Source organism: Astyanax mexicanus, chromosome 3 (assembly GCF_023375975.1).
Source record: "Astyanax mexicanus isolate ESR-SI-001 chromosome 3, AstMex3_surface, whole genome shotgun sequence".
Taxonomy (NCBI): Eukaryota; Metazoa; Chordata; class Actinopteri; order Characiformes; family Acestrorhamphidae; genus Astyanax; species Astyanax mexicanus.
In genome coordinates, this window is record NC_064410.1 from 33,182,390 (window position 1) to 33,210,385 (window position 27,996).

The window sequence follows — 27,996 nt, forward strand, 5'->3', positions numbered from 1 at the left end:
AAAAATGGTGCTATTGTTTTTTGCACACTTATTTGAATTTTTCTCCAAAAATATCTGGACTTATTTAAAAACACATACACTCACTAATTTGATTATCCCACATATTTAAATGCCCTGTCTTTAGGAATAAGGCTCAAATACTCCTTAATACGTCTTAATACTCTGACCCGATAAGTCTTTAAATCACGGACAATTATACATATTTTACATGTACAAATTAAAAATGAAGTCCCTAAAATAAATTTTTTAAGAGCTTTTACTTTTTCGTACAATTTTATACTTTTTCAGTCATGCAATTTTCTTCTTATTCATGTTCTGTTTAATATGTATGATTCAATGTGAATTACTACCAGTGCCATGATAAGCTCAGTTTAAGTACTTCCAATGAAGAAACCTTTCTAATTTTGAATCAGTTCCCTGAATGCAGTATGTTAGAAACTCACGTTTGCGTTCTGCAGCTCCAGCAGCCGAATGGTGTAGTAAGATTTAACATCTTCCGACAGCAGCCTTACGACAAAGCGCGTGTCACGAAATGACATCTGTTCTTCTTGCGTTGGCCAATACTGCGCACACTTTTCCTGCAATAGAAAGAAAAGGAACAAAATGAAGACTAATTATAATAAAAACTAGCTTAATCTATACTTGGTATGCTATTGAAAAACACCGAACCCTAGTTTGCCCACTGCAGCCTCAGCTTTCTGTTCTCGGCTGACAAAAGTAAAACCTGACATGACCTTCTACTGCTGTAGCTCAGCAAATTTTCTTGGCAAGATTTTTTTTTAACATTTAAGCAATATTAAAATCCCAAAACAAGTAAAGTAAGACTTAAATCAAGCAAAACAAACAAACTGACAATTCATACAGAAATATCTGCTAGTTAACGTCTGTAATTGTCCTGCTTTCTGGAAGATTAGTTCAGATGAAACTTACATTTTACCCTTACGTATTCAAGTTATACCTTTCACAGCATTACTGGAAGATGATGAAAGGTGATATTTGCTATGCAGATTTTTCAGTTTCAGTTTTTCTTATCTTTCTCATATAATTCAGCTTTAAATATTACAAATAATCTCACATTTAAAACAACAAACCCAGTAAAATGGACACCTTTCTGATGAGAAATATGCATTTCTTTTTTTGTGTACTGAAAATACCATCCACCCACTGAAACCACACAGACTCACATTGACATTCAGCTTTATCTCAAATCTCCAGAGAAACCGAGTAGCACTGCGAGAGAGAAAACATGACTTATCTGACCCCCTCAAAAGTCAACGAGGGCATTTCAGATTTCATATTTGATTCTTCATTTTTCACAGTAATTACATGTGTGATCACACTAAATTATCTTTCAGTCTGAACAGAATACCTTATTGAATCTACATAGTCTTGACAATGATCCAAGCTGCTAAGCACTGTCCATTACTATCAGCACACTAGTAAAGTATTTTTACAATACCGGTGGGGAATCACTCCACACTGTGGAGTGTTTTGTATAGTTTATAATTTGGTGTTTTATATTGTCTAATAATGTATCATACAGCGTTGTGTAATATCCAGACCTCAAATGATCAAAATAAGCACTACCATTTTAGATAGTTGTGTACACGCTCTTGGAAATGATCCAGGTGCTAAGCACTGTTCCTCACACTTGTGTACTAATTAACTACATGTACAATGGTATTCCCCAACACCCATTGTACTCTGTCTATACTGTCTAGTCTCCATCCTGTGCTAAATTTTAAATGTCCGATGATTTATTTTTTCTAATTTACTAATTCACGTTTTCTTATTATTTTTCCTACTTAGATTTTAAGTTTTGAACAAAGTTTTTATTTAGTCCTGCTGTTGAGATGTGTTTTGGATTTAAATAAGTTGTTGCAATTTAATTTTCTATCGATTGCTGAAAAATTCATAGAAATAATCATATTCAATTGTCTGAGTTTTTCAAAGCTATTTATAGTACATAAAGATAAGCTGTTGAACAATATCCCTGAGCAATATACCATGATGTACAGTCATATGAAAAAGTTTGGGCACCCCTAATAATCTTAAGTTTTAGTTCTACATATTTGGGCGTTTGCAACAGCCATTTCAGTTTGATATGTCTAATAACTGATGGACACAGTAATATTTCAGGATTGAAATGAGGTTTATTGTACTAACAGAAAATGTGCAATATGTATTAAACCAAAATTTAACTGGTGCAAAAGTATGGGCACCCTTATCATTTTATTGATTTGAATACTACTAACTACTTTTTACTGACTTACTGAAGCACAAAATTGGTTTGGTAACCTCATTGAGCTTTGAACTTCATAGCCAGGTGTATCCAATCATGAGAAAAGGTATTTAAGGTGGCCAATTGCAAGTTGTTCTCCTATTTGAAACGCCTCTGAAGAGTGGCATCATTTGGAGTTTTGTATAGTCTATAATTAGGAGTTTGGTACAGCATACGTGATGTTATGTACAGTATAGGGGTGGGCAATATTATATCCTATACAATATATCGTGACACAGAAATATCATGATATTAAAAATCCATATCGTGATAATAGAGATGTTCTGTCTTAAAAGTAGTCTATTATTTACTGTGAAGCTTTAGGTGTATTTATTGTATAATTGTTTTAGTTTGCAGTTTATATGCATGCACTAAATATTCTGCAATATTTTTGCTGCATTATATTATTTTATGCTATATTATTTATTTTGCCACATTATGATTATATTGTTATACTATTATTCTATATTCCTGAAATTCATTAATTATTTTTCTGTTTTCCTATTTCGCCAAGTATATCGTTATCGCAAAAATACCCTGAAATATCGTGATATTATTTTAGAGCCATATCGCCCACCCCTAGTACAGTATATCGTTTAGTGTTTCGTATAGCATATCTGGTGTTTTGTACAGTATATTGTTTATATTTTATATATTGTTTAGTGTTTTGTATAGTCTACTGTTTGACGTGTTGTACAGTTTATTAGTTAGTGATTTGTATAGCATATCATTTAGTTTTTGTACAATATACTGCACAGTGGTTTGTATAGTATATCTGGGTTTTTTTTATAGATTATAGCTTGGTGTTTTAATAGTCTATTGCTCAGTGTTTAGTAGAGTATATATAGTGTTTTGTTCAATATATTGTCTTGTTTTTTTTTGTACAGTCTAATGTTGATGTTGTTTTTTTATTGTACAATTACATAGTCCATCCTTTTGTGTTTTGCATAGTCTATTGTACTATTGTAAGGGTTTTTATAGTCCGTCATTTAGTTTTTTTTGTGGAAATCAGAATAATAATAAGAAAAAATTCTCTCAATTCTGTAAAATTATGGAAGCTGAACTTTTCTTTTCTCAAGATTTTCAAGTGTAGGATGCAGACTAGTTTGTTATTTAAGATTTGTATTATTTATTATTAACATTAAGGGAAAATCAGAAATATTCAACCAAAAAATGCACAGTAACCATATCCATACTGTACCTTTTTCTATGTGTAATCTCTACTATGCCAGTAGTAGTAGTAGTGGATGACTTACTTATCCTGGTGTATTTTAAGGCCCTAAGTAAGTTCAAATGAAAGGTACCCGAGTAGATGTAAATATACGGAAAGAAAAGCTGAAATTCAATCTATGGTCTCATTAATCTTTTGACTTATACATGACTTCACACCGATTTTTGTGCATTGTACTGTTAAAAAACAGTCAGCGAGCCTGAACTGTTCCGCAACACTGATCAAAACTCACATGAGTCATGTTGATGAAACAAAGACTATTTTCTGTCCACATGTTTTTCAAGCAGTGAACACGTTCTCATGCAGTCACAGACTGTAATTTTTTTTTTTTTGCATTATAAGTTAATTGTATGAATAATTATCTTAGTAAGTAATTTTGAGACTGTAAAAATTGAGGGATGGTAATTCTTAAACACTTAATTTAATACTTCTGGATTGCTTTATTCTTAAATGTCATGGTTATTAAAACCTCTTTATCAAAAACACATTTCTGATTTGTGTCTGTTATCACCGATCTCGAATCTGAACTGAGCTCCTTTAACTTTCTCATTATACAAAATGAATCCAATAAGAACTGTCTGTAAGGGCTGGGCAAAACTAACATATCAATATTTTATCTCAATAAATTATCCTTTAAGGTAATAAATAAAAAAAAAATACACTTCAGAGACAAATGTTCCAATTTTTTTGTACAGGCACTTTTATCATTCAGTAATATTCTGTATATTAGAGTAGCCTAGTAGTTTTAGCCAAAATTAATAAAATAAACAACTGAAAAGCTGTTCGCCTTATACTAATTATAAACAACAGATTCTTCAAATTAAATGTTTTAATTGTACTTACTGAGCCTTTCTCAATCACTCTGTTTAGCATGATCACTGCTTTGGTGTTCTGTTCCCAGATCATGAGCCAGAAATGACCGCAGGTATTCCTCAGAGGGCCCTGAGAACAAAACACACAAACCTTTTTAACTCAGTGTCAGGATGTTCGGTTATGTGACACCTCATATAAGTATTGCATATATAAAAAACAACGTCCCATAATTGCAAAAATGTGCAAAATATATAATTGTGAAGAGGTATACACAGCCTGGGTAGCTAATTATCAGCAAATCCTAATGCATAGTAACTAGCATTTTCATAACATATAAAATATTTTTTTTCTTTGCATATTGCAGTATATATGTAAACAAAAAACATAGGAAATGAGTGTTCTATATGCATTATCTATACAAACAAATCTTTATACATTATGTCTCTTATGTATTATATACTTATTAAACACTTAGTTAAGAGCACACATTCACTTACTCATGCATGCAATTAACAAATCTGCCAATTGTGTTGCAGCAGTGCAATGCACATAATCATACAGATACAGGAAATGGATTGTTTTTTTTTACTTTGTTTACCCACTGGCTGTGGGCTTTTCCTAGGTTAAAAACACTGTGTTTTCAAAGATCTCCTTATGAGAGTAAACGTTTAACAAATTCTTGTACTTTATAGTATTAATGTGATACTTTTCACAATAATGTGATATGGTGTCTTACCAGAAAAAAAAAAACTTTTGAAACTCTAATTAGGTACCTTGTACTGTACTGTATGTTTCTGGATCTAGTTTCATACATACTTGGGACAAAACTCAGGTCAGCTACTCGATACACATGAGAAGGCTGATTTAGCAAGCCATACTAAAATGCTGTCATAGGTATTTAGACTGTGAGTAAAGATGAGTGTTTTTGGTGTGCTCTCCTACACACAGGTCTGACTGAAGCAATTTCAACTGTTGTGACCTTATAGGCACGTTTCATATCTAACCACAGGTTTAAGTGGGCAGTAGCTGTTAACCAAACTTTAACTGCAAACACCATCTTAACACAAACACCATCTCAACGCACCTCCCATAGATTATGACCTTAGCAAAGGTTGTGTTAGCAAAATGACAAACAGAAACTTTGGCTTTCTTACACAATGTACTGTAGCCTTAGTGAGGATCTCCAGACATAAAACATAACCATGAAAGTACAATTTCTACTTCTATTTCAGATATTGTGGGCAATAAATTGTGGGCAATATAGGATCCACTACAACAACATTTTTTTCAGCCACCATTATTAGTACCCCCTACATTGCGCTTCCACTCACAGGCCACTTCATTAGAAACTAGGGCTGCAACTAACGATTATTTTGGTAGTCGACTAATCTGACAAATATTTTTCCAATTAGTCAACAATTATTTCTGCCATGTCCTCCAGCTATAATAAAAAATGATAGAAACAGCTAAACATGAGATTTAAAAGGCATGTAAACGATCAGATGTTGTTTAAACATGGAAAGTACTGATTATTTAGTGAGTAAATATGTAATTTGTTGCGTTTTGGCACTTTTGGAGACACAGACTAAGTAGAGTGTAAACTGTGTGAGTGAGTCATTTACCCATCTCCCATTGCGCTTCTGTCTCCAGCACTTTGTGTAATGCGGTACTGTTAGAAATGATTGATTAGTTGACAATGAAATTTTTAATCGACAAATTTAAGTAATCAACATTGTCGACTATATCGACTAATCATTGCAGCCCTGTTAGAAATGCATACATTGTGCTTCTACTCACTGGCCACATTATTAGAAACACATACAATGTGCTTCTACTCAGGGCCACATTATTAGAAACCCACACATTGTGCTTCTACTCACTGGCCACATTATTAGAAACCCCTACCTTGTGCGTCCACTCACTGGATACTTTATTAGAAACACATACATTGGATTTCTACTCACTGGCCACTTTATTAGAAACACCTACCTTGTGCTTCCACTCACTGGCCACCTTATTAGAAAACCCCAGACTGATCTACAGACTGATCTCACCTGAGTTAGGATGTAACTTCTTTGAGCTTCTTCCATCTCCACCAGGCTAGCGTTGATGTAGTCATTCTCTGAGCTTCCCAGCTTCACCCGACTGTGATCAACTGCAAGCAAACAGGAGGTCGAAAATCTTAAAACAGAGGTACTACTAAATTAATAAGCGTATATGTTTACAAAGCAGAGTAAAATATAGACATGAACTAGCATTCAAAGTCTTGGAATCACTTGTTATATTAATAATTTCATTTTCCATACAATATGGATTTAAATGTTTCAAACAACACAAGAAAAGGGACGTTTAGAGATGTATTTCTAGTATCTAACATTTTAAGGATTCTGACAACAACCAAGTTCTTAGAGGATAAACAATATGATGTAATGTTTCATGTCACAGGTGATGGTCACTTTTAAAGCATCATGCATTATGGATCTGTTAATGTTAAAATATTAATTATTACAGCTATTCATATAAACTGTGTGTGTGCATGTGTGTCATCCAGTGAGTCAAAACAGTTAGAGCAATTTCCTAATATTCTATTGGTCACCTGTGTGCCACCAAAACAGCTGTGAAAATTCTTTGTGGTATCTAGCACCAAAATGTAACATCATACAATATATCCTTTGACACCAAGCAGTTTTCATCCATTGCATCCCACAGATAAGCATTGCATTGGTATCATCCAAATAAAAGATGTAAAACAATTTAACAAACATTAGGCCAGGTGACCACCTTTTATCGCTCCATGCCCCAGCCCATAAACGTGTATGTGTATGTGTATTGTAGCCACTTTTGTAGTCAATACGTTTAGTAGTCAAGTAGGAGCCAAGAATACGACCAGGACATCTCAAGCCTGAATCAAGACCAAGACAGGAACATGTCGAGTCCGAGTCAAGACCAAGACTTTTAGTAGCCGAGTCAGAGTCAAAACCAAGACTTACAGTAGCAGAGTCCGAGTCGAGACCAGGATTTTTAGTAGCCGAGTCCGAGTCAAGACCAAGACTTACAGTAGCAGAGTCCGAGTCAAGACCAAGACTTGTAGTAGCCGAGTCAGAGTCAAAACCAAGACTTTTAGTAGCCATGTCCGAGTCAAGACCAAGACTTTTAGTAGGCGAGTCCGAGTCAAGACCAGGACTTTTAGTAGCCATGTCCGAGTCAAGACCAATTCTTTTAGTAGCCGACTCCAAGTCAAGACCAGGACTTTTAGTAGCTGAGTCCGAGTCAAGACCAGGACTTTTAGTAGCCATGTCCGAGTCAAGACCAATTCTTTTAGTAGCCAACTCCGAGTCAAGACCAGGACTTTTAGTAGCTGAGTCCGAGTCGAGACCAAGAACAGACTAAAAAGATTTTTTTAATTATATAAAAATAAAAAGAATACTTTCATCCATAATACAGCATGTAGGTATATTTTATAATGATTGTAATTCATTATAATTATATTGTAATTTTAGTCTAACTAAGGCAATGATATTTATTATTCTGTGTCCCTACTGCTCTAAAACCAGAAAATCATAAATATAAACCAACACCTTAGATTCCATCCAGTTCTATTGATAACCATGAAAATATAATACATTAGTCTGCCCTAAATTCAAAACTAATCCGTTAAGTAATCATTAAAAAAGTCATCATGGACACTACTGATATGCTGGATTAGGACTGGGTGATAAGCTTTGTATCCCCAAAGCTGAACTAAAACTACTACTCACTACTGAAGAGAAACATTTAGATCCACTAACCAGTGAACATTCTGCCATTTACTACAGTAAATTAAAGTCATTCCGAGACCAAAGAAAGCTGTAGTACATGACTTTGATTTGCACACGCTTTAAACAGGCTAATGCTTATGATAATGTTTTGCCAGCTAATCTAACTTCAGTGCGTATTCTTTTTTCCCTTAAAATGAAACAAAAGGAACCTTAAAGAGTGCATAGGAGTGGGTGAGACAATCTATTATTATGTACAGGGAACAGGTATGTTACTTTCGTTTTAAACATCTTTCCATCAGATAAAAAGATAAACCTTTCAAACTGTTATCAAACATTCCACCTGCATTCTCCATTATCTGGTCTATGTAAAAGTGCGAAGCTACTTTACACTCGCTATGAATTGTTCAGTTCATCTGCTCACGCTGGGCAATAAATTGCATAATTTCATATTACTCTCTAACCTAAGCCTGCTTTTATTTGGGTAAACAATTCAACTTCCATATATCCAAGGCTGACTGAATGACTACACACAGCACACTATACATCACGTGTTTAATTGTATGTTTTATTTGTCTGTAACATTAATTATCTGATAACCATTCAGAAAGTACCAGTCTAGCGTCAATTTAGCGTCTTTAATATCAACCTCTTCCACTTCAGTTTAAACAGTGGACAGTGGCTGACAACAACATGAAGAGTGCTGTTTGAATGTGTGCATGCTTAGTGGAAAGTGAATCATACCATTCGCATGGTAGGGAAGACTGCTATTTTTCACTCTTAAAACCCCCAAAACTGCTTTACAGGATGTTGTTCTTTTAATACTGATTGCTGCAGCTTTAGTATGAGTTTTTTAATAAAAATTACCTCAGATAGACGCATTGGAATCAGATGGTTTTGACAATTTCCAAATACACATCTCCTTGAGACTGATTCCAAATGAGGTTGAGACTGAGATGACAGAGAGACCGCTCGTTTATGGTCTCAAGACTAGTCTCAAGTACTACAACACTAGAACAGGGTTCAGCATGGGCACTCCTGACAGATAAAGAGCTACACCTCTTGTAAAAGTAACAATTTTCTGAAACTTTTGACTCTTTTGCCCTTCTGTTAGTTCCCCCAGCCTATGCTGCTTTCTTACATCCATAAGTTTGGGCAGCAACTTAAACAGTCTCCAACAATTACTGTCCATCCTGCATCCCATACTTTCACATGCACATTAGGGTAATTAAAATATTTTAATATTTTATGAAATAAGTGTTTTGGCTCACTGGTGTATACATACAGATATTTATAGTGATTTTTTTTTTATGTTTAAAACTGCATATCTCAGCATTGTGAGTGTTTCTGTCTGTAAAATATTAAAACAAACTCACATAAGCATAATGCTAGTGGTATACCACATTTAGTTCCGACCCTGCAATGTGATTGGCTAAGAGGTGTTCTACAAGTGTCGTTATCAGCTGGTAATGCACTGTACCCGAAGCTCTCAATGTATTACTCAGTCACATACAGGTAACCTAGCAACAATGCAGCGCTTACGTGCCAAACAGCACAGCTACAAACAGAGCAGCAATGGAACTATTTTATTTTAAACAGATCATATTTTCTCCTCCTATTTAACTCAAAATCTTTCAATAAACAGCGAAAATGGAGCTGTGGTATAATCGCAATAAGGTTCATGCTATAACGTGTAGCGTTGGCATTGCTGTGCTGATCAACGGCACGTGGTTGCATCGACCACAGCACTGCAGTGCCAAATATTACATATTATAGCACTCCCTCTAGTGTATTATTAATTTAGAAATTAGTTAGAAAAACACAGTCAGGTAAACAGACAGCAAAATAAGACAAACAGACAAATACATGTATTGATTTGTTATGTTCCAGCAGCTCACTGGATAAACAAGTGTTAGATGGGAACTGAAAATACTGGTCTTCCTTTAGGGGAGTTTGGAAACAATTAAGCTTACACATTCACACAACTGATAAAAATATGTTTGCACAGAGCTGTATGAATTGCTTCAGTCTGAGCCTTTGACATTCAGTAGTGTGTGGGATACAAACAAAGAGTGTGAGTGTTCTGACAAATACAGCATATGAATCAACATGCTACACTGTGTGTGTGTGTGTGAGAAATGCATGAATGCTAAGGTCACCGTTCCAGCAAAAACAAAAGACGGTTACTCACATGGGCTGACATCTCTATATCTGTTGCGGTTGCGGTTCTCTGGATATTTTGCCACTTTGAATGGACATTCCTGAGACTGGTTGCGTATTTCCTAAAACCAGAAAAAATGTTTTAATTGTTTGACAAAACCAGTTGTTCATTACATTGTGAATGTTTCATTGTAAATTAAATCTATACAAACCCATTCAGAATGATTACTTTTGCAAATAAATAAAGGACAAGCTTATCTCAGGAGACCAATCCCAAAATATCTTTAAACATTTCTTTCTTAAAATATCTAATACATTAATAAATACCTTATTTAAACATTTAAGCCAAAATTGGCTTAAATCCCCTAGATTATATGCACTAATTTTCAACCTTCGAATACTATTGTACTTCCAAACTGGAGCACAGGGATAATACATACTAAAGTATAGGGCTGGACCCGAATATTCGGGTATTCGGATATTCGTTCGTTGAGTAGGTATTCGGTTTTTAATTTTGGTATTCGGATATTCGTTTTTTTTCTCCTTTCCAGAGTTCCACCTCAGTCTAACCACTTCTGTTCTCGCGGGTCCCGTCAGAATATCTTGCGCGCGGGACAGAACTGAACTGTTATTGGCTGGAGCGGGAGTTTAATCCAGACGATGCGGGAGCAAATTAATAAATAGTTAAGAAAACTGTAATAATTGTAAAAAAAAAAAAACCTAAAGAAAACTCTCAACGCGCAGGATGGACCGACACACACACGCACACACCGATGGTGCAGCGCTGCTGTTTCAATAAATATATAAGTAAATTTGAAGCATTAAATGTAGTTTATTTAATTTATATTAGGAACGTGGGGCGGGAGCGGCAGAAATGTGTATGTGGCGGGCGGGCGCGGGATTAAAAGAAGCAATTTTTTTGCGGAGCGGTAACGAGACAGAAACGCGGGAGCGTGGAAGAGTGGGTTTAAAAATCAGTCTCGCGCAGACCTCTATTATACATGATAAAAAAAAAACGAAACTGATTTATATAATAAAACGTAAGGGGTAATGTGGCAACAGTAGGGGCTAAATCGGTTACAAAAGCCTGGCCTACAAAAATGATGTCTGAACGAATTTCCTCTTATCTAATATAATTTAAAATGGTTTAAAAATATAAAATAATTTCTAAGCAAACGAAATATTTAATATTGAGCTTATAGCCCAAGTGCAAAAATACAAAATCAGTAATACGGCTATGCCCTGCACAATGCTTAAACCGAAATAGACCAAGTACAATAACGTCATTAACAATGACTTTCCTCTACTCTAATATAATTTAACATGGTTTAAAAATATAAAATAATTTCTAAACAAACGAAATATTTAATATTGAGCTTATAGCCCAAGTGCAAAAATACAAAATCAGTAATATGCCCTGCACAATCCTTTAACCGAAATAGACCAAGTACAGTTTACAATGACTGTCCTCTAATATAATTAACAATGTTTAAGAATATAAAATACTTCCTGAACAAACGTTTTTTTTGTTTGTTTTTTTAAGCAAATAGCCTAAGTGTGAAAACACAAACAGCAATTTACTGGGCTGGCTTGCGCAGCGGAGAAACCATGCAGCAGCAGCCTCCTAGCCTGCTTACGCAGCGGATAAGCCGCGGTGTAGGGCAGCAGAAATTCCGGGATGAAAACACAAAGAAATCTGGGGTGAAAACACAAAAATCCGGGATAAAAACACCCAAAATCCGGGGTGAATATGTCTTGTCGGTCAGAGCAAATTGAAAATTTTTCAGTGGATTAAAGGGGCCGTGATTTCCTTTTTTTTTTTTTTTTTTACCTCTTATTTTAAAAACGAATATTCGAATATTCGCTTCGAATCAGTGCCGAATATCCGGAGCTCAAAAAACGCTATTCGGGCCAGCCCTACTAAAGTAAAAGTATTTCTGGATACGCCACCATTCATCTCTGTAGAAAAGTTTATTTTTATGTTTATAAACTTGAGTATTGGGTGTCAGTGATCATTCATTTTTATTTGATTTTTTTGCTGAACTAGTCCTTTAATGTCATTTTCTCATGCCAGTACAGTTACAGTATAGAAGACACTGCACCTAAAACAGAAACCATCAAGTAAAGCTGATACAATTTATTAGAAAAAACACATTTATCCATATTTACTGTTAAAAAATATTATATAATATTAATAATTTTAATACACCTGTGGCCATAGATCACAAATTAAAAACATAAAACTGGCTGACTGTCCACTGCAGATGGATACTGAAAACACTGAAATATTATTTTGATTAGAGCCTTAAGAGAATGACAGGTGTTGCACCTTATGCTGTAATGAAATTCTGTAACTTGTATTAGTTTCACAGAGAACAATTCAGCAAATCATCTCCTAGTTTTGTAAAACAGTATTACACAGCCCTATGAAACATTATATTTTCTTTCTGACTACAATTTGCCCTGTTGTCTTATTAACATTACACTATAAATCATCTTGCACTTTAAATATTAGGAAGGTGTTGGTTATGAACAAGTTATCCACGTTTATTTAACTGCGTTTCAGAGCAGAGCAGTTTCTGCAAATAACTGCTCTAAATGACAATATTTTTATTAGAAATTTGGCACGAATTGTTGTCTGAGTAAAATAAACATTGTTTTATTCTATAAACTACAAACATATACCTATAAATTGCAAAGTCAGAGAAACTGATACAGAAGCTGAAGTGGTCTCGTATTTTTTTCAGAGATGTATCTTCTAGCGTTAGCTATCTTAGCTTAGCTTAGCTAATTCACTTTACACTAGCGCTACATACACTCCATGAACATAGTTTTAGCTTAGCGTAGCCAGGTAGCAAAAGTACCAGTCAGCATGAATTCAGGATTAATGACACTGAACACTAAATCAACTGGCGGTATCATTGGACATGTTCTTGCCTTAAAGTTTGTGTGGCGGCTGCTGTTGGGGGTAGGCTAAAGGCGCTAGCTTAGCTTAGTTTAGTCAGTTTCACTCCTTGAGAGATTTGGGAACTAGCTAAGCTAACGCTAGCTAAGTTAGCAAAGTTAGCTATGAGGCACATATTTAGGTTACGTTGCAGGTGTTTACAAAGGGAACTAATTTGGGTTAGTGCATTTCCAGTGGTATTTCATGCGACTGTAATGGTAAAATCCACACCGTTCACTATGGTTTTCGAGATGTTAGCGTTAGCTAGACAACATTGAAGGAGTTCAAAAAGGCAGAGGGGAAACGCTTTTTCATAAATTAATATTATACTGTGTCAGCAGGCAAACCGTGCAGTACCAAATATTTAGCTTGCTAGCCAGTATTGCTCATTATATTAAGGTTCACTGAGGATCCTCTGCTACCAGTGTGAGTAAATTACAAGTAGAACCTAGCTAGCGTTAAAGTTAACGTTAGGTGAACCTAGCTAGCTAGAGATAGCTAAGCTAACCTAGGTTAACCAGGTTAGATGTGTAAAATACAGTGTCCCGCTTTTCTCTTTCTTTCTCTAAAAACAGGAATTAACCTACATCTCAAACATGGATACATTCAATAAAACTAAACATTGTGTAACCTACTAAAGCTTAAAGCGATTTTTTACTATTTAGCTAGCTAGGCTAACGTTAGCTAACACATATCAGAATTTAGTTTGTTATGTACTGATATGTCTGGTTAATGCAGAGTTTACACTAAACAGTTTTAATAGTTAATAGCTAACCTAGTTAAAGTTTTAAATAAACAGTGCCCTGTCAATCATCTTAGTCTTCTTATAAACGTAGTTTGTAATAGAGAGCATGCACTTTGATGGCTGCAATTTGTTATTATGCCGATTCTCAGCATCTATATTACCTACCCCCTACCCTATCCCAGTCATCAAGTTTTTTATTTTATTTAGTCAGCCTTAATTGCGGTACACTGGAATGACACGCGTAAAAAACACATTCAGCTAGTACACAGCTGATAATGAAGATGTGGAAGTTGAGAGTAAGAAAGTAGCAGAATCAACAAAAACCCTTACATTTAGTTTTACACTGACATTAAGCTTAACTAAACTAAGTTAAATATCTCACTGTTCAGTAACTTAACTTACCTAGGTTAGCTCAGTACAGCTGACTATTTGAGAAAGTACTGCTAGTAGAGTAGAGTCACGCATGTGTATAATTTGCTAGTTTAATATTAAACTCAGCTATAAGGTTGGTTAATAAACAGAATTTTAATGCTCGAAAAAATATTTACCATGTAGAGGTTATGCCACCGGCCTTCTGAATCGATGTCCTGAAACTCGTGGTCCATTTCTCTGTTTATTCAGACTCTAGTCCGGTATAATAGAAAATAAACAGCCCTATCATAAAGGATCAGTCATTTCTACCGCCGACATTAAGCCACGAACATAAAAAAAATAAATAAAATAAAAACACACACGCACACACTCACTCACACACTCCACTCTCTCTCTCGGTCCGGGTTTCCCGTGTTTGACATCTAGCTGACTGAATTGCGCAGCAAATCGGCGCTCCATTTGCGCAGACCAGCGAGCAAAACAGAAAATAAAAGTACAACTCCAAAAAAAGAAAAAATACGTAGAATTATTTAGACACCAAACTCCAACTATCTGAAACTGCAATAGAAATATTAAAATGTGTATTTTTAAAATATATTTATTTTGACAAGAAAATACCTTTTAGCTTATACCGCTCCCAAAATATGTTAGCCAAAATATGCACTACAGCCGTTTGTTACGAATCAAATTATGTGTAAAAAGTTAACTAGAAGCACAAAGCAGGCACAAAACAAATTTAAACATTGAAATTTTTTTCATTTTAGTGTTTTTGCTCTTTTAATAACCATTACAAATAAAATAAATTATTTAAAATAGTAAGGGGATTAAATAAAAATATGTACTGTATATGAACTAATAATAAAAACAACTGATTAAAACATATTTTTTTTCTATATGCTTAAAGTAAACTCAATATGAAAGTTATTTACAGAGTCCAGAAACCAATCTTTTAAATATTACTGCGCCACTTTTCGCTTTGTGTAAAATCACCCCAGTCCAGCGGGTGGCGCCTAAACATTTCCAAAAGAATCTAAGTTGGAAAGTGATATAAAAATAAACATACATTTTACAAATGAAACTGTAAAAATAACGACAAAATACTCGTTAATAATAATCTTACACTTAAAATAAATGTTAAAGTAAAAATACAGTTCAATGTAATGTAACTAGTACAACCTGCACATAAAATGAAATGTACATGAAACAAAAAGTAAAAGTATAAATGAAAGTCCAAAATGTTGTGAAACAAAAACATAAACTAGGAAAAGTATCGAAATAGAGTAATCTATTTTTTTTTATTGGAAGACTTCTGATCTACAAAACTGTAGGGAATTACCAAATTGTAAGACAGCAATGTATTATGAAACAACACATTTACTCAATTAATATACAAAACATAACAATAACATAACAGAATGAATTATAAATTATAATATTTATAAAGCATTATTGAAAACAGGCAATAACAAACTGGCAATAAAAATAATTAGTTCACTTCATTAGTGTGGTTATCTTTATGTAAATTGTAAGGATCTTTAGCAATTTTAGATTTCATTGATTTTAGGGAGTTGAATTTCTTTATGGTAGCATATAAAGATGTGTGGTGTTTTTTTATACGTTAAATCAATAAAGCATTGATTAAAAGCTCCACCTTTGGATATTCTACTATGACAATTATTGTAATATTAGAGTCTAGATTGTGGAGTTCAGACCGAGGCGCTGTCGGGCTGCTGTTGCTCCTCCAGTCCTACTGCTCTGAGAGCGGCGCTGCTGAGTCTCTGACTGGCAGGAAACAGCAGTGAGCGGTAAAATGGCGCATTGCTGAGCGACCCGCCAGAAGTGAGCAGAAACATTAAAAAGTTTAAAGCGGTGTTCTGTATTTACTCTGTTTCTGAGAGCGAACAGGGATTCAGTGTTTTCACAGCGATCAGGAACGGAGAGTAGAGGAGCATGTTTGTGGCGCGAAGCATCGCTGCAGATCACAAAGATCTGATCCACGATGTTTCCTATGATTTCCACGGCAGGAGGATGGCGACCTGCTCCAGCGACCAGAGCGTGAAGGTAAACACACCCCTTCACTTTATTCACCTATATTCACCCCCCTTTTAACTTACCATATGTATGGAATGCAGCCAAATTTTACAGAGCATATAGGTACCTCAGAATGTATGTTGTTAATGCTAAAAGCAGAACAGAGAAGAGCGAAATTCATCGTTTCTAAAAATGAATAGCTATATTCGTTCTCACAATGTTTTTTGTTAAACAAAAAGGTGACAAGAGTCTTCACATTCATTTCTAAGGTAGAAGTATAGATACTGGGGTTTAAAGTACTTCTGTAACAGTTAGAAGTTTTAACTCAAGTGTAAAAGTAATGCTTTTAAAACTACTTAAAGTATAAAAGTAATGTAAGGGGGGAAATGCCATTAAGGACAAAAGTATAGGTTGTGTTATAGCAGCCTATAGTTAACTACTCCCTGCTCCCCAAAACACATTTTTGTAAAAGCCATAATGACTATAATGTAGGGGTGTGCCATATCGTATCGTACGTGATAATATCGCCAAACATTTTGCCCTGAAATATCGTGACATATCACCCACCCCTAATTATCACATTAGGGTGCTCCTTTTTGTGCTGTTTTTAGCAAAAGAAAAATTCACACTGTTCTCATTTCGTATTATATAGCTACTAGAGACAGATTAGATCTGTCCAGTATAATTTATTTTACTTTAATCCTGAATATTTGGAGTGCATTATTAGTATCATGACATTCTGGATCATTTACTTCTGTTATAAATCTGATAAAATAATATATATATATATATATTTTTATCTTAGTTAGCCATATCATATTGCATGCAGCTAAATATTTTTTCTAATTTAGTGTTTTGTCATATCGCCAAAAGTATCACTATCGTGAAAATACCATGAAATATTGTGATATTTTTTTAGAGCCATATCGCCCACCCCTACTATAATGTTATATTGAAATGTTAAAGTTAAAAATCTTGAGATACGCATATATGCCCATTAAAATAGTTGCATTTAAGTGCATTTTGAATATTTTCAAGTAGCTTAGGTAGGACAGTTTGGTCAAGTTTGTTTATTTATTTATTTTATATACAGATCATCTTCACACTAGATGGAGAGAGTTATAAGGATAGGGTTTTTTTTAATGATGAGAAGCCAGAGGGAAAAACAAGCTGAAATTAAATATGAATAATGAGGCTATTTTAAAAATGGAAGGAGTAGAAGTAAAAAGTTGTTTAAAAAATAATTACTCCAGTAATGTATAGATTAGAAATTTCTGCATAAGTAAGGCAACAAAGTATTTGTACTTCATTACTTGAAACCTGTTAGTTTATGGGTTTCTGAAGCATATTTCAGTAGATTTGTAAAGATAAATATTACTGTAAAATCGAGTAAGATCTTTTAAAATATGATTAACAGAAATGTTTGTCTTGCTTGAAGGTTTGGGACAAAAGTGACGATGGAGAATGGCATTGCACAGCCAGTTGGAAGGCAAGTTTTTAATTTTACTACCTTTTGTTCATATCTAAAAAAGTACACAAACCTACAGATTGGGTATTAAATTATGCACAAGTTATGCTTTAACAGTAACATTGGGTTTGGTTTCTGTTGGTTTCTTTTCAGACCCACAGTGGCTCAGTGTGGAGAGTGACGTGGGCTCACCCAGAGTTCGGACAGGTGCTGGCGTCCTGCTCTTTTGACCGCACCGCAGCAGTGTGGGAAGAAATAGTCGGCGAATCCAACGACAAACAGCGAGGACTTAGTCACTGGGTAACACATCTAATAATTTACTCATTTATAGTAGCAGTCATTTTGGAGCCTGAATTGTGTCTGCACTGGTGTTCACATTACAGTAACATTTGTAGTACAGTGTCATAAAACAAATAAGCAGGTCTGCTGGAGATTCCTTTCCAACAACTACACATGGTTTGAAGTACATTTCTAATGATTTGGGTATGATGCTGTATATTAGGATCTAAGCTTCCATTTTTTTTCTTAGATACATTAACCTCATAGTGTAAAGAACCGTCCAGCCTTCTCCCATGTTTTTAAAGCTGTGAATAGAGATAAGGTGTGTAAACTTCTTCTGCAATGCTTTACAAGTATAAATACGAAATTGGGGTGCTGAGTGGTCCAGCGGTCTAAAGCGCTGCCACTATGACCGGGAGGTCGCCGGTTCGAAACCCCGCTCATGCAGCTTTGCCATTAAGCTGTCGGCGCTTAGAGGGAGCACAATTGGCCCTGGCCCTGCTCCTTCTGGGTGGGTAGATGGCGCTCTCTCCCCACATCATTCCTACGGTGATGTCTGCAGCACAGGGCGTCTGTGAGCTGATGTATTGCCGAGCTGGCTGCTCGGCAATGCTGCATCAGCAGCAGCTCGAAAAGAAGCGGTGGCTGACTTCACATGTATCGGAGGAGGCATGTGTTAGTCTTCACCCTCCTGGTGTGTTGGGACATTACTAGTGATAGGGGGAGTCCTAATGAGTGGGTTGGGAAATTGGCCATGTAAATTGGGGAGAAAATGGGGAAAAATTTGAAATAAAATTATATTAAAAAAAAAAAAAAAAAAATTGTACAGTAGAGCTCTCTGTGATGTTTGAGATTTGTCACCAGTAGTAAAATACAGCGGTCTGTGATGAATGCCATTTGCTGGTTTTAGTATTGAAATATTGATTTCATGTCCGTAATCAGTACTGATTAGAATCTCATCATGCAGATCAAGAGAACAACTTTGGTGGACAGCAGGACTTCAGTAACAGATGTGAAGTTTGCACCAAAGCACATGGGCCTGGTGCTGGCCACTTGCTCTGCAGATGGAGTGGTGCGCATTTATGAAGCTCCAGACGTGATGAACCTTAGTCAGTGGAGTCTGCAGCACGAGATATCCTGCAAGCTCTCCTGCTCCTGCATCTCCTGGAACCCCTCCAGGTGTGTGTTTATGTATTTTGTGTGTTACCATGGTAAACCAAGGGGTTGATCCAGTATTTGCATGTGTTTTACAGTTTGTTGCAGATGTAACTCGGCTTCGGCTTGATAATCAGCCGAAAAAAACGTTTTTCAAACATTCTGACAATATTATTTACAGTAGTTTGGAAAACTATGTAATTAGCAGGAGATAAATATTCTGTATTTCATTTTTTAAATCAAAGCTTGTGTGTGTTCTGTCATTCAGCTCCCGTGCTCATCCTCCTATGATCGCTGTGGGTAGTGATGACAACAATGTGACCTACAGTGGAAAAGTACAGATCTATGAATACAATGAAAATACCAGGTAAATTCACGCTTCCTGTTTTCTGTTTGTTTTTGATATCTGCCATTCTGTCCAAGTTTCTGATGATACTTATGTTGAGTTTTTTTAATTAGTTAATTTAGAAGTAATTAATACGTTAAATGTGCTTGCCATATAGTTTTACTTATATAGCCAGTGTTTACTGTGCTCTCCAACTGTGGTCAGATGTGTCTTGTTTTCTGACAGACTGAGTCTATATCAGGTCAGGATTATTAATGTATTTGCCTTTAGCAGAGCTTACATATCTATTGAACAAAACCTAAGAATTTGGCGAGGTCATATTATAAGTAGCATTTAAAAGGGGTTTTGTACTTTTTGGGGTTGTTTTTTCTCCAACAGGAAGTACACCAAAGCAGAGACGTTAATGACCGTTACAGATCCTGTTCATGACATTGCTTTCGCTCCTAATCTCGGGAGGTCTTTCCATGTGCTTGCCATAGCAACCAAAGATGTCCGCATTTTCAAGCTTATACCTCTCCGGTGAGTTACATCACTCAAAAATGTGTTTGGTCATTTGGCCCTTGATATGGAAACTGAATTGTCTTTTTTTGTCTGTTCTTTTCAATGTGCCCTTCTCATCTATATATTTCATATACAGTATGTTAACTATGCAAATCCATCCATTCATGTTAGTTTTGTTTAGTATGTTCAGACTTATCCCCAACCATAAATGTGTGGGCTTGAACTCTCTATCAAAATTCTTCTCTTCCACAAAATTTGCAAGTTGCATGGGATGGAACATGACATCCATGCCTAGATGTCTGGCATGTTGTGTTACACCCTACTTCTGTGTAGCTCAATAAATATCATCCATATCAGTCTAAAGTTTGAATTATTTATTGTTTGTGGTAACCTTTATCTTCATTCTAAACAGCATTGATATTAGTCACTTCCCTCTGGGTGCAACCAGTTTTGCAGCTTTTTATTTAACAATGCATGTAAGCCTTGAAAATGGTTGTGAATTTAGTTTTTAGTTTAAATGTGAATCAAATTTAAAAGCAAAGGTCAAAAAGACATTTAAGTGTGAACTAAAAATACGAATTTGTTTTTATTTATTTATTGTATTTCATCCAGGAGAGAAAGTACCACAAGCTCTGGACCAACTAAGTTTGAGGTGCAGGTGATGGCTCAGTTCGACAGCCATAACTCTCAGGTGTGGCGCGTCAGCTGGAACATTACCAGTACCCTACTGGCCTCCTCCGGGGATGATGGCTGTGTTCGCCTATGGAAGGGTCAGATTATTTACAGATCTGTGCATTTTAAGATGTTGAGCTAAACTATATAAACTGTATTACTTTTTTTTTTTTTTCCCTTATTTGGTAATTTTTTGGAGACAAGATATGGGGCCGTCCTGATTTACTTAAATATATAAATGATAAATGGTTTAAACTTGCTGTTGTGCTCGGTTGTACTAATATCAGGTATTATGATTAAAGTGATGATAAAAGTAGTAGGGGTGTCACGATCTCGATATTTTATCGAAATCGAATCGAAATGAGGTCACGATCTCGAGTATCGAAGTCAAAAAGAGGATCGACGATCCCTCCCGCGCGCGCTACGCAAATAGCGCAGCGCGCTACGCAAATGGCGCGGCACCAACACAGCGCATCCTATTCATTTAAATAGAGATAGCCACTGCATGAGCGCAGTCGGCGGGAGTGTGATCACTGTTTTTATCTGTCCAACGGGGGAGGGGGGGGGCGGGGGTTGGGCGCGCAGGTTTTGTATCTGTATCTAACGGAGGGGTGGGTGCGCGCAGGTGAGAGCGTGTGAACTCGCTGAAATGCGTGTGTCAGTGTGACTTGAGAACACTGACTATAGATCACAGTGAGGTGGATTAAAAATCTTAAACTTATAATTGACTACACCTGTTGCTTTCCATTGAATTAAAAAAACATCTTTCTCTCAGATAAAGTAAACACAAGCGTGTTTCTGACTAAAATAAAAGCTTTTCAGGAGAGATATAAGTTATGTGTAAATATTTATAAGACAATACCCACATCACTTATCTAACCAGCCTGTACTGATTTCTGCCCCCCAATAATGCTTTCAATAACCTCTTGTAACCCCTGGGAGCCAGGGGTTACACTCTAATAGCCTTTAATAGTCTTCAGTAGCCTTTAAAAGACTTACCTGGCGGCCGTGGTGTGTCCACTAAACTCCGTAGTTATAAACATCCTGAGGTTAGCAGCGCGCTAACTGACCTGTTTATAATGTAATCCGAGCAGTGCCTCCGTGTCGGCTGTTCTAACCTGCTGCTGTTAGCTGCTTGGGCTGAAAGATGAACTGTAGTGAGCTGTATTATCCGGTTAGTGGGGTTAAAACCTTTATTTGTTTACAGAAACAGTAAAAAACGGACTGGCTGAGCTCTGTAGCCCGTGGCTGGGCTGTACTGAAGTAGTGACTGAGTGAAGAGAGCGGGGCTTGTGCTGCTGCTGCTAGTGGTTGGATGAAGAACTGCAGCTTCATGTAATGAGCAGTTTCACCAGCCATCCACACACAGCTCTGATAAACTGCTTGTTTTAATAGTGCACACTGTTGCTACCAAAAAAGGTCACTAGATGGCATTACCATATATATCTTAATAAATAATAATAATAATATTTATAATATTTATAATAATAATAATAATAATAATAATAAATATATTATTTAAATTTTATGAGGCATAAAATAATAACAAGAAAAAAAAACAAGAAAATCGAGAATCGAATCGAATCGTGACCCTCAAATCGAAAATGAAATCGAATCGAGGATTTAGAGAATCGTGACACCCCTAAAAAGTAGTAATAATAGTTTCAATATTATTAGCAGGTATTATTTTAACCAAAGTTGTATTAAAATGTGTTAAAGACTGCGAGAATGATTTGATTATGTAGATCATGAGAATATTACCTTTTTGTTTTTTTTTTCTCCCAAATTAAATAGAAACCATATTGCTCCACATACTTTCTACTCTGTATTACATTTTGTAAGAATGATCATAAAAATATTACAAAGCACTTTTTAATCGAAACAATAGAAGCCATATCGCTCCCTATGTATCCTGATGTCCATTATAAGTTTATATATTTACTCATTAATATATACATTTGTAAAGTAATCAACAGTCAGCCGTCTCACTTGTTTTATTGCCTTTTCCATTTAAAAAATAGAATGAAACCATATTTTGTATAGTAACTGTACTTGCTTGGTGTGGTGATGTTGACTTACCATATCTAGTGCAGGTGATGAATTTGTTATCTGTCTCTCCTGTTTTCTGCAGCTAATTACATGGATAACTGGAAGTGTACAGGGATCCTGCGGGGTGATGGCAGCCCAGTGAATGGCTCCTCAGTTCAGGGTGCGGCTCTCGGTGCTGTGGGGTCTGGTGGAGCACAGACACAGAATAGTGTGGTGGGAGCAGCTTCTGCCGGCAGGTATGTGTGACGAGTAAGAGTGATAAAGCCACAGCTTTTAGTGTTTCTAAATGACTAAATTTCATGAACAGTCTCATTAACGTAACTTTAAATGTGTCAACATATAACACACTAAGTGGCAAATTAACAAGTGTGTTTATTTAACAAAAATGAATAAAAAAAAAAACAACGTAAAGTTGCAGCTTGAACTTAATTTTTAATAAAAATGTCCATTAGAATAATGAGAAAATACTTTGTATATTCTTTTATATGTATTTTACATGATCTGTCAACAGGATTAACATATTAATTATATATTACATAATTATTAACACAGAATAATTATTAATCACAGAACTCCTTACTTAATTACATTCACTTGACATTTTGTATTGATTGATATTTTTCTGATATCAATTATAGTTAAAAGAAGATTAAACAGCATCTCTTGATTGCATTTTTAAGAGTGAATGTTGTCCAGATTCACAAGGTTTTGTCTTGGGAATCTGGGCTGGTTTGAAGAGGCTTGCTCACTTTTTGTTGTTGCCATGGCAATTACGTCCTAGGCAACAAGTACTTCTCTACAGAGGAGAATGAGTTCGCCTCACAGATACCAAAATAATCTGACAAGGATATTTTCATGTGAAACTAAAATGAAAAGAGTTGGCTCATTAGAACTTCACTCTATTTTTTTAAAGGTTTTTGACATCAAAGTTTAGACCAATAGGCCTTGCGGTCAAGTAGTTTTTAGGCCCTGCCCACAAATGTTTTTGTAGGAGTTTTGGTTGAGGGTGGACAAGCTTTACAGAATACTGGTAAACAATAACATTAACTGCTAATAGGACACTGTAGTTCACCCTGCGGCTGCACGATATGGGCAAGATTTTATATCGCAATAGATTTCTTTATATCAGTCTATGTGATAATACTGATATCAGTATTTACATTTATTTAATTTTTTTCAATCTTCTAAATTAGCTAGACCAATTAATAAAGCATATTGTTGATATGACAAGAAAATCTATTGCGATAAAATTATGTGCTTGATCAGTTTAAGTGGGTGTGTTGGGTGTAATTTGCAGGACTGTAGATCTCTAGGAATGTTGTTGTTGTTGTGTTTTTTTTTTTTAAGTGCATGTATTTTCCTGAGCTGAAATGTTTGTCTTGTTTTTAACAGAAAGAAAGCTCAACTGATGCCAGGCTAACAGTGACCGGGTGCTTGCTGCATGTACATACACCCCTTACACACACACACAGTTGTGATTGCATACAGGATTTGAAAAGAACTTCCTTCTGATGCCTACACAGACAATCCACACACTCCTCCAGCTACTAATCCAAGGGTGTGTGGCAGTATGCGTTTGGTGTGTGAAAACTGCAACTGAAATAACTTCAGAAGTACTGATTGTGTGTTGTGTTTGGTGGCACTTACTTTTTTTTTGTGAAACAGTTTTTGATGTTATACTGGTGGTCTTTGGATCTGCTGAGTGTGATGTATATTGTTATGTTCTATTCCTCTCATGTCAGAATAGTTGAGAAATGAATTAAAGGTGAATTAAGCACAGGTATTTTTTCTAAGCCTAATGCCATTAGTAAATGGCTGTTCCATTTGATTCCATTTCAAACTAAATCATGATTGTTTGACCAATAGAAATGATCCAAAATGAATAAAAGCCCTCATTTTTCTCTATTCTCAAGAAGTTACCGTTTTAGTGGTTGAAGGTTTTGTCACAGGACTGTATAAGTTTTATTTTTAGGACTGAAGACACTCCGAATAGTCTAAAACACACTAAACACAAAAATACATGCCTCATTTTGTACCTGTTCAAGGTGTTAATGGTGTTAATGTAATATGTTCCACTCCAGATTTATACACTTGCAAAGCCAGCTGTATTCTAATAATATTAAATTGCTGATATGGTGCTGCTGTGGAACAGTTTTATGTTCAAATAAAAACTGCTAATGCTGCTAATAAAAATAAAAGAAGGAAGGAAAACAAATAGTCACCAGTTATCCACACTTAGCATTGCATTCCATTAATTGTTAGCCACGTTAGCATGTTTTTGTTTAGTTTATTGCTTAATTCTTTGATGGGGAAACTGGGAATTAGATGGTCTGATATGAAGCAACTAATGCCTTACTTAAACTGTACTAATTCTGTGTGAGTGTGAGAATATAACCTGCATTCCTCAAAGAGTGTGTTCTGCTGTTCCACAGTGTTAACAGCAGAGGGGGCAGTTAGCTGAACTGGTATGCTAGTGCTCAGCAAGAGAGACATTATAAATTCAGTAGTCTAGATGGGTTTTAGCTTTACTGCTAAAACGTTTCTCTGGATTATGTGAAGGTTCACTAGAAATACAGTTTACAATTTTCCAATTTTTACAGTTTTACAAGTGTCGTCAGTCACCCGAAATATGTTTGTTGTTTAAAGTTCACTTTTTCTGTTTTTAGCATTGAAGCTACAAGGCTAATTGCTATAATGAGCCTTTCCAACAAATCACTTTAGCAGCAGCTTTTTTATACATAAAAAAATAAAATATACAATGTAAGAACTTTCAATATTCAAGAAAATAAGCAGTTACTTCCAAAAGGAAGAATAGGTTGATTTATGTTTATTTGTTGGAAGGGCTCAAATATCATTTTACCTTTAGTATTCTCTGAGATATTAATGGTAAAATATTGTACTATCCTTCTAGTTCCTGCGATTCCTTTTTTTTTTTTTTTTTTTTTTTTTTGCTTAAACACATATTGTGCTGTGATTGGAAAATACGCATTATGAGCTACAACTGCCTTATAGCTCCACTATAGATGTACAGACTGTAGACCAACTGTAGTTCAACTGTTGATGCACAATGTATTCATCATTGGCGAGTCTCTGGTGACCGCTGTTGTCCAAATATTATTGAGGTGGTGAATCATTTTCAGAACATTAGTGATAAAATAGCCAGTAAAGGTAGAAACTGACCACTGATGAAGAAATAGGAAATTGGTGTGCAGCTAACACAAACTGAATCAAGTTAGGCTACATGTCGGCAAACTAATGCTACTAGAGAAGTGTTTCTCATGAGGTGACCAGTGCTGGTACCTCACACCTCATTAGAAGTTAGAGTTGAATGTAATCTGCAGGTTAACATCTATGATGGCCCAAGGCGGAGCTAAAAATTCTTATGGACATTTATTTTGTCTTGGTTTCATCAAGTTTAAAAACAACACAGTGTTTCTGTACATTTACGTTTCAGCACGTCTGGGTGATTTGTATGTGTGAAATAAAGTTTATTACACAGCATGATGTGGGTTTTGTGATTGTTGTTTCCTTAACTGTCTAACACCCCTTACATCAGGTCGATCAGCCAAATATTCAGGATAACAGTTTTCAGTTCCTCATTTGATTCAGTATTTTTTATTGCTGATCATTATTATTAAAATAAATTATTTTTAAATTATTAATGATGTTAGACATGTTTGGTGTCAGAAGATTTCTTTGAACAGTTGAACACTGACATTTAATATACACAACAATGTAGAACAGTAAACATTGGAGCCCCATCAAACTTAACTAAATGTTTTTCTTTTATATACAGAATACGTACCCAAAAGGTTCAATATATGCTTTCTTCCCAGGAGAAATTAGAGTTTCTGTACATTTTTAACAGCAAAGCTTTTAGATAAGTAGAGTTAATAGTTTAAAGTAAAAAGAAAGCTGCATAAGAAAATGGTTCGGCTATGCTGTGACCTAACAAATGGTACTGGATATGTACTTTATTTGATTTTTTGATTGCTCATAGTATTAACCCAATATATTTCAAGTTTGATATGCTCAACTTCATTTCATTTGTTAAAATACATCTATTTCTGCATTTCAGATCTTAACACATTCCAAGACAAAAAAAAATTGATTGTAATCATGATTTGGCACAAAGGCAATATCCATGAAAGGCTGAGTCTTTAAGGGGCAAAGATGGACAGAGGATCTCTAGTTTGTCAAAAATAAAAGAATTATTGAAAGTTTTTTGTACGTTTTTGTACTCATGTCATCATGAGAGAGTTAGAAAAAGTTCTTCTTGTTCCAAGAACAAACAAGACCATTGGTCACAAGACTGGACATGGTTGCCACAACTAATAAAACACGTTTACAAATTTACAATAATATATTAAATTGGTGTAAATAACAGTGTTCATATTCGTTATCTATTTTAAAGACCAAAACAGCAGCTTTACAGGAGGGAAAAAAACATTCTTGGCTTTTAATAAAAATCAATGTAAAAAACTGTATTTCAGTTTCAGTTTCTATTGGTTCATTCATTGAAAATGTTTGTCACAGTGTAAGGGACAGTTTGTGTTCCATTTATGTATTAACTAAAATTCAACAAAAATGGAGGTACTGACCATTTAAACCTGTGTTTATGTTTATAACAGTGTTTCTAGAACTGTATTGTAAAGAATAGTTTTTTATAGAATCTTTAACAGTATTAATGTATGTCTTCTGTGTTTGTGTGTGTGTAGATATTTTTTCCCACATCTGGATCCCCCTCGAGCTGGATCCAGACTGGCCCTCCTACTGCCCCCTCCCTCACTGATTGAGCAGATCTGTGAAACTGATCACACACACCAACACCAACCACCACAGATACGCCGCCGATACACACCCACTCAACCCATACAGCCTGCAGAGCACGACTGACCACACACACACACTCTTTATCCTCAAGTCGTTTTTTGTTTTCTTAAATCAGCATTTTGCTGAATTTCTCTCCTAATTGAAAATTTCCTTCTGCCATAAATGTCATGGATTTTGGAATATCAGGTAAAATCAGACAGAAATGTTACAGTTCTGGAATGATAAAGGCATTTTTTGTACTAGATTTTATGTAACAAAGTAAAGTTTCAGTTCCTCTGTATTAATAAAAACACTGCTGGAAGTGTATGTGTATGTTTTGTTGTATGTTCAGTCTTTTACACTGATTTTACAATGAACTTAC

The 27,996-nt window shown here is 35.4% G+C and overlaps 2 protein-coding genes across 3 annotated transcripts in view; one reads left to right on the forward strand and one right to left on the reverse strand.

Annotated features, from left to right (window-relative positions):
* ptpn2b (protein tyrosine phosphatase non-receptor type 2b) overlaps window positions 1-14,719 on the reverse strand; it is a 29,211-nt gene extending 14,492 nt beyond the window's left edge. Inside the window, exons 1-5 of the mRNA XM_007254675.4 lie at window positions 14,478-14,719; window positions 10,272-10,362; window positions 6,380-6,480; window positions 4,356-4,454; window positions 444-578 (exon numbers count right to left, since the gene is read on the reverse strand). Coding sequence (XP_007254737.1) covers window positions 444-578; window positions 4,356-4,454; window positions 6,380-6,480; window positions 10,272-10,362; window positions 14,478-14,534 — 483 coding nt within the window. The 5' untranslated portion in view covers window positions 14,535-14,719. The remainder of the gene's footprint in view (window positions 1-443; window positions 579-4,355; window positions 4,455-6,379; window positions 6,481-10,271; window positions 10,363-14,477) is intronic.
* A 1,341-nt stretch (window positions 14,720-16,060) lies between these two features.
* On the forward strand, window positions 16,061-27,941 carry seh1l (SEH1-like (S. cerevisiae)). Of its 2 annotated transcripts, none has more exons than XM_015607239.3 (9): window positions 16,061-16,362; window positions 17,771-17,821; window positions 17,954-18,100; window positions 19,047-19,258; window positions 19,503-19,601; window positions 19,959-20,099; window positions 20,694-20,851; window positions 22,885-23,038; window positions 27,521-27,941. In XM_015607239.3, the coding sequence occupies exons 1-9, from the start codon at window positions 16,252-16,254 to the stop codon at window positions 27,696-27,698; spliced, it is 1,251 nt and encodes a 416-aa protein (XP_015462725.3). In that variant the 5' UTR covers window positions 16,061-16,251; the 3' UTR covers window positions 27,699-27,941. The 2 variants fall into 2 exon arrangements, with proteins under 2 accessions (XP_015462725.3, XP_007254738.2); XM_007254676.4 differs by lacking the exon at window positions 27,521-27,941 and adding an exon at window positions 24,195-26,303 and having other exon boundaries at window positions 16,066-16,362.
* Window positions 27,942-27,996: the final 55 nt, after the last annotated feature.